Source organism: Nicotiana tomentosiformis, chromosome 5 (assembly GCF_000390325.3).
Source record: "Nicotiana tomentosiformis chromosome 5, ASM39032v3, whole genome shotgun sequence".
In the NCBI taxonomy this organism is placed as follows: domain Eukaryota; kingdom Viridiplantae; phylum Streptophyta; class Magnoliopsida; order Solanales; family Solanaceae; genus Nicotiana; species Nicotiana tomentosiformis.
The window spans coordinates 112,201,718-112,209,220 of NC_090816.1; the positions used below are offsets into that span (position 1 = coordinate 112,201,718).

Genomic DNA, 7,503 nt, shown 5'->3' on the forward strand with positions numbered 1-7,503 from the left:
TAATTCATTACCTTAATTTGTTAGTTAATTAATTTAACATAAGAATGTTTATATTTATAACTTAGGAATTGTCCGAACTTGTCTTCTTAGTGATACTTAACAATTATAGCGAAGCCTTAGTTCTCTGTGGATTTGACTCCGGACTCTTAGACCGGATTATATTTGAAGCGACTGCTTATCCTTTTTAGGACTAGAGTTGGGCGTGATCATAATTCAATCTCTTCAATGAAACTTCATAAATCAAATCTTAAGTTCTTCTATCTTTCAAATGCAACTTCAGAAATTCAAATCAGAAGTAGTTCAATCTTTTTACTGCAACATTAGAAATCAAATCTGAAGTTCTTCTATCTTTCAAATGCAACTTCAGAAATTCGAATCTTAAGTAGTTCAATCTATTGAACGCAACTTCAAATTTCAAATCTTAAATTCTGAAACATAAACTTATTCTTCGAATTTCAACAACCCAATACACGATCCAATACCCAAATCTACTCCAAATGAGATCTATTTGAAATATAACTTTCAAATATCATAAAGAACAAATCTAAATCATCAAATTGTCAAAACAACAACAAATTTAACAAACTCATTTGCAACTAGAAGAAGAAGAAACCCTAAGTACAAAGAAGAAAACAACAGTAAAGAAGAAGAGAAAGTGTATATATCTGAAGTTATCCAAAAATTAGGTATGTTTTTTTTAAAAAGTGGGTACAAATTCAGTGAACTGCGCAAAATTAGTTGTTGCATGAAAATTTTACCAAATAAGTGGCGTTCGAAGACATATGTTGCACCCCTTACTTAAAATCAGCCTTTGACTATGGACCAACATAGTCTTGGATCTCCCTGCCATTCAATCATGCAGCCCACAAAATTGAGTGGCCTATACCCTATTTTTTTATTTTCTTTTTTAATAACAATGGTGTCCGTACCAGTTTGGACGCTTGCTAACTCTCAGTAGCACGGGTACCTCATAACTCCACCCGCTAGGGCAGATAAAAAAAATCACTTAACATTTTGCGTCTCTACTAAGATTTGAGAGCCGGTATCTTATGAATAGAGCAAGCTAGAAATTGAACATACCGATATCTAAAACTCACACTCAAGTTAAATAGGTTTTGACAGTATAGAGTTCAAACCATACTGATCAAAGGAAAATTGCTTTAAGTAATGATCAAATCACATTGTGTTTGCAGTCTTAACATGCGAATTTCAACATAAATTAGAAGGGGGGGAAAGGGAAAACGAAAATGAAATGAAAAGCTCACTGTCAAAAAGAAAAAAGATATTAGATGGTGAAAGATCAAATCATATGGTTGAATTAAACACTTTTTGACTATATGGCAGAAAAGAAATAAGAAATTGTCAATTACTCTGCTTGATTTCTTGGAAATGACTCACTATACTTTCTCGTCGAGCTCAGTTGCTAGTAAGCGATTTTGTTTTTCAGGTTTGATGGTAGATGGAGGTGGTAACCGCTCTTTTCCACCGGGTTGTGAGGAAGCATTACCATACCATATCATGCCAACGATTGCAATAGACATTCCGAAGACAACATGTAGATTGAGTCCCTCTTTCCCGAAGAAGAGGAAACCCAAAATCAGGACAAGAATAGTCTTCATATGACCAAGCACTTGAAATGTCACTGCTGTAAATCTACCAATGCAGATGAATTGGCTGAGGTTTGTCCCTATCGCTATTGTACATGATAGGATGATGAAAAACTGCAATGAGAAAAAAAAAACATCTGAATTATTATAAATAGCAAACTACTAAGACCAAAAGGTTATGTACAATAGAGTGTATGATATTGGTAGTTCCCAGAAACGTATCGTTAATACATTGAGTTTGAGCATTAAACAGATGTATCCACATCCTATATGGTGACACATTCTCCTTTTTAAAGTGCATGATATAATGGAATTCGCGTATGTCAACTAAAGAGGACTTTGATGTACTTACTAGTGATATTGAGGTATAGTTATAGGCATCGACCCTCTTCTCAGTCAACCAGTAGTCTACAAGGGGTCCCGTTAACAGCAGTGATGTCGCCTGTATTGGTGCAGTATGCCCCAACAGGTTGAATGATCCCAGTGAATATTTACGCTGAAGAAAATGTACATACTGCATCGGAAAAATGTAAATCAGCCACACTAATCAGTTAGTGGAATGTATAGAGAGCAAAGAAAATTAACATTGCATCAGGTAGAAAAGCAAGTTATGTTTGACATAGGCAAAAGGCAATTGATGTTCCACAGTAAACCACACATTTTTTACTTAATGACTTACATATTGCTGTAGGGCAGTGCTCCAGACGGCAATGAAGGCAGCAATAAAACCCTTTGCATTTACACTAACATCAGTAACAGTACAGATTGCAACACCTAGTAGGACCAGCAAAATGCTTAATTTGGTGTCCCTTGAGTATCGCACATTGTCCAGCACAATTTCCAGAAAGCACGACACTGGTATCATACTTAGCTTTGCAATCTGATGAGAATCAAGAGGAAAAAGTGGTGTGAGTTTGAAATTCAAGACAAGTAGAGCATAGATGTCCGATGAATCTTCACACTGACCTGATAGAATCCGACGGAGTTCCACATCAAACTAACATTCATTCCGACAATAGAGAAGTTTGCAAACAATACAAATTTCAATCGTTCAGACCAGGGAAGTTGGGAATTCTGGATATGCCCAAGCCATTTAAGGAAAAAGGTCATCAATGTCGTCGTGGCAAAATGTAGACCAGTTAAGGTTGTCGCTGCAAATTGGACGGAACAATAGGACAAAGTCAGGATAACAAAAGAAATATCAAGCTAATTCATTCTAAAGCTTACAAATGATTAGAGAGATTAATATAAACCAGTTCATAGAGAAACTATGCTTTTAATCTCAAAGATTATCTTAATCGATCAACTCCGAATTCTACAAACTAGATATTATTCAGTCTAGTTTCTCTTATCCATTGTGGCCACAAAAACAAAGTAGAAAGATGTTCAAGACACCATAAGGAAAAAAAATCATAGTCCCCCAAGGCAAATAAACAAACAGAATAAGAGATGCTAAAGATTTGGTGTATGTTCCTTAATATACTTGGTGGCCCGTGAATCATGCCGAGAGGACTGAAGGATATCTTCAGTTGGCAGGGTCAGGAAGTGAAGAAAAATATGAGAAAAGTCTGGAGAACAATTTCATTGTGCATATTATGGCCAGTATGGATAGATAGAAATCATAAATGCTTTGAAAATAAAGGTGATCATATATCTCTTGTTAAGCTCAATGTCTTCAGAGATTGAATTTGTGGTGTAACTTGAACATTGTAAATGGTATAGAGGATATACTGGACTTACTAGATTCCTTACAGCTAGCGTAGGAATCTACGCTACGGCCTAAGCAGTACCTTTTAGGACTTTTTGAAGTTCTGATAAGAAGACAAGATGTGGAACTTTCTAACTAATAGCTAGAATAAAGCTGTGAAATGAAAACGAACAAAGTTCAGCTTTAATTGACCGGCTCTCTTCAGCATACTAACTTACCTAGAGCTGAGATCCTTTATTGAATACATAGTTTCCAGAAAAACAGCCTACTTAAAACATGGATTTGCCTTACCCTGCAAGATTAGTAAGATTCCTGAAATCATTTTTTTTAAGGTTTCTTGAAGTGCCCAGACTTCAAATTTCATGGCTAAAAGAACCAAAAACTTGACCCTCGTTGAAACAAACACAAAAAAGACGTGCACCGTTATACACAAGTGGATGCAATAGAAGGAAAAGCCAGCAAGATAAATGCAAAAACAGAACTAGAACATGTAAACCTTCAACACAAGTATATAACGTACCAAAGCTGAAACCATATGTAGCCATTAAGGCTTTATTAACAATAATAATTCCAACTGAAGTGACAATATTGAATGCCCATGCTGCCACATCAACAGTCATTTTCTTCTCATCCTTGACAGCCGTGGACATTTTCTTTGACCGCATCTAAAGCATAGAAAATTCTTTAACGTTTGCCCTTCAGAATAATCACCACAATTCAAACTTCCCCTGCATAGAAACACATCAAACAAATGAATAAGAAGTTCTCAAAAAAAGGCAACAAATGAGCTAGTTTACCACAAGGGCGTACAAAGACTTCGTTCCTAACATTCTTGTATAGAACCACAATTATGATCATTATGAGCGCTTCTATTGACTAACCAACCAGATTATAACGTTTCATGTGAATAAAGGAGGGAGAACTAAGAGAAACAAAGAGAACCGTTCAATCAAACCCAATCGTAAACCTACATATATATCACTAAAGGAAAAGGCAAACAAGTATAAAGACAAAGCAGAGAATATTTGCTAGAACAATTTCATGTAATATAACCATTTGACAATTAAGCTGGGATGTGCCAAAAGGACAGTAAGTAGGAAAAAGTATAGTTTACCATATTCATAATATCACAAAAGGAAAGTAAGTTTTATCCCTCTTAACCAAATGACAACCACAAATAAAATAATAGTCCAGCCATTATATACAAAATTGATTACGTCCTTCTAATGAACTATAGTCAACCACATGATTTTGTCATGCAAAAGTTAAGAAAAGAGAACTCAGACAAAACAAATCACAACCAAAACACTGGGAGAGATCTGTGATATGCCTGCATATTTTTAAAAGAAATAAGCACAGCTAAGAAGGAAAAAAAAAGCAAATCAAATGTTTCATTGTGTCACAGATGTAGATCAAACGAAATATTTTATGCACGAAATGCTTTATTTTGGCTCTTTTAATCAATTTTATAAAGCATTTAATTTCAATTCAGTTTCTGGAAATATGTACTGATGAATCCATAAGAAAATCCAAATTCAAATTTCAATATTAATCCATTTTAGGTGAAGGATGAAACTAATCATTAGCTAATCATCTTTCTTTCTCTCTCTTCTCTCAATGATGGTATGAACTAGTACTACATTACAGAACAGAAAGGTTGCAATTATGGCACATATGTGGAGCTAGAGGAAAGAAATAAAATCAGAAATCAATTGCCACCATGTAATCAATCTCCAGTGGAAAACACAAGGATCCACACACTTCATTCCATTTCCTCAGAATTTACATCCCAATCCAACCATTAACAGAGAAAAATCACTCAAATATAACAGATCTTCACAAACTACACAAATCAACTGCTTCAAAAATCCAAATTTCCAAGTAAATCAAGAGCAAAATAATGAAAACCCCACAAAAAATACACACGCACACAAAATTCAAGAATCAATGAAAATCATAAACCAAATATTGAGAAACCCAAAAATCCAAATTTGAAGAAAATTAAAAGCTAACTAATGAGAATCCACCCCCCACCTCAAAGAAAACAAATCCAACATCCAATAAAATCACAAACTAACCAATAAAAATAAAAATAAAAAGGAAAGAAACCCACAAATTAAATTCAAGAAAGATAAAAGGTAAGTAAACATACTTTCAAATGAATCCCAAAAAAGCGCCAAAATAGTACTAACAAAAACAGCTGCTACTCCTTCTGAGAAAAATCAAGAAGCTTTGGAGAAAATGGAAAGTGAGTTTATTTATATGTGAATTAAATGAGTTGTATAAATACAGAGAAAAATTTGGTGAAGAATGGAAAAAGTTTGGATCTTTTGCACCATTAAGTAAGACGTGGACTAAGGAAAGAGTTGCGTTTTTACTTCATGTCTGCGCTTGCTTTGTTTCCTTTTCTTAAATTAAATAACTGAAATTTATATTTATTGAAATGATTATTTTTCCTGTTTTATGTGAGTTTAGAATGTGAATTTAAGATCTGAGAATTTAAAATATTAGTAGTTTTAGTTAATCCGTAAAGTTAATGAAATTAAGATAACAGTAAAGATTCCTCTTGGTGTCTTGAGCTTTTTGTGATCTGAGAATAATATAAATTAATCAACTTTTCCTCTTTAAAAAATTAATAGATCCATCTTGATATCTTGATCTCGTATTATTGTTTTTTGGGTCGGTGAAAACTCAATAATTGTTTGGTTTTGGAATTAATGGAGGTTAAAGTTGTCCATTCATGTATGTAATACAAAATTCTACTTTCTTTCTTTTTTGTATTCTCATTTTCTCATGTGAATACGTTTGATTGACGCGAGTTTAAAAAGACAAAAGCAAGATCTTAAATATGCCATATATAATTTTGTGGCTATAGAAAATTTCATTAAGGATAATTAAATAAACATATTAAAAAGAAAATATGTTATAAATTGGAACAAAGAATGAATTTTTTTTCTTTTTTTGTATGACATGTTGTTGGTTTAAGTATGGGTCAAAGGTATTTTTAATATAGTGTAATATTATTTATTTTGGGTCAAGTCAGCATAATATTTCTCAGTAGGTCTCACAATTAAGAGTATCCAACACCTTGTTATGTTTCTTTTTTACTTTTCATGTGAGACTTTATCTCATCAGCATTTATGAGTTAATTTGGAGATTAACTGTGTGATACCCATCATCCGAGTATGACCAAGCCTAGAGGCTAGTTTTTTCTTGTGTATGCGTTTTCAAGGCTATGGGTAAAAGTCATAAATCAATCCGTAGACGGGCAAATGCACTAAGTCGGCCACACTATCACTCTATTATCTCTAATCTTGTTTTGTCGAACCATTGGTTCTTATACCACTTGTTGAGTTAAATTGACTCAAATATATATATTTTTTAAAATAAGTCTTCTTTCCTTTGATTATATATGTTCGTATGGAAACAATTGAATGTTTTTTATCACATTTCCTCTATATTGCCTAAGATCCAGTTTTAAATAAATATTGGTGCATTCATCTTTTTCCTTTTCAAACAATAGTAATGTATTTATAATTTTCTCCTAGTAGAAATTGGTAGTATTTGTTTTTCTGTCAAGCAGTAAGAATATAGTAATTGATAATGTTTCACATTTCAATTTTCACCTTTCTTAATATCTTACACAGTTCTTGACTGGGAAGTAATTTTATTATATATAAAGCCTATAAGTGATTTTTCTTTAAATTTTCGTACCTAGGTAATTTATGTTTGGTGAAGAAAATGTAAATTTATGTTGCCCAAAGATAAAAATTGACTCAGTCTCCTTTTGAATTATTCAACAAGTGCTGTTATTCTTTGAAGATTCCACTTTTTGTCAAAGCAGTCAATCATTTGAATTTTTTAAAATTTCAAACCTCAAGTCTGCTATAAGAAGAACAAATGGCATCATTTCAAGCTTCATAATCGAATAACCAAATTGAAATTTGATGCCGAATTTCGAACCTATATTTATTCGTAATTTCATTAAAAGAATATTCAAAACCCCATCATTATTCTGTAGTCCTAATTTGTTTTTACCTAAGACTTAGCGTGTTTGGCGGAACGGGAATTCTAGGTAGATCTCTTTATATACGTTTGAAAATTAATGTATATACAGAGTAAACTTATTTTTCAGAATTCTCATTTTTTATTTTTAAAGCGGATCTATTTGTGAGTTATGGGTGCTCA

General features: G+C 33.0%; 1 protein-coding gene across 2 annotated transcripts; it reads right to left on the reverse strand.

Moving 5' to 3' along the window:
- Positions 1-1,138: 1,138 nt before the first annotated feature.
- LOC104120758 (UDP-rhamnose/UDP-galactose transporter 4) lies at positions 1,139-5,704 on the reverse strand. 2 transcript variants are annotated; one of them, XM_009632596.4, is made up of 6 exons: positions 5,468-5,704; positions 3,836-4,043; positions 2,574-2,758; positions 2,287-2,487; positions 1,960-2,121; positions 1,139-1,721 (listed from the first exon to the last, which is right to left on the reverse strand). In XM_009632596.4, exons 2-6 carry the CDS (start codon positions 3,978-3,980, stop codon positions 1,398-1,400), a joined length of 1,017 nt encoding a protein of 338 aa, XP_009630891.1. In that variant the 5' UTR covers positions 3,981-4,043; positions 5,468-5,704; the 3' UTR covers positions 1,139-1,397. The 2 variants fall into 2 exon arrangements, with proteins under 2 accessions (XP_009630891.1, XP_033508601.1); XM_033652710.2 differs by lacking the exon at positions 5,468-5,704 and adding an exon at positions 5,035-5,412.
- Between the last annotated feature and the right edge of the window lie 1,799 nt (positions 5,705-7,503).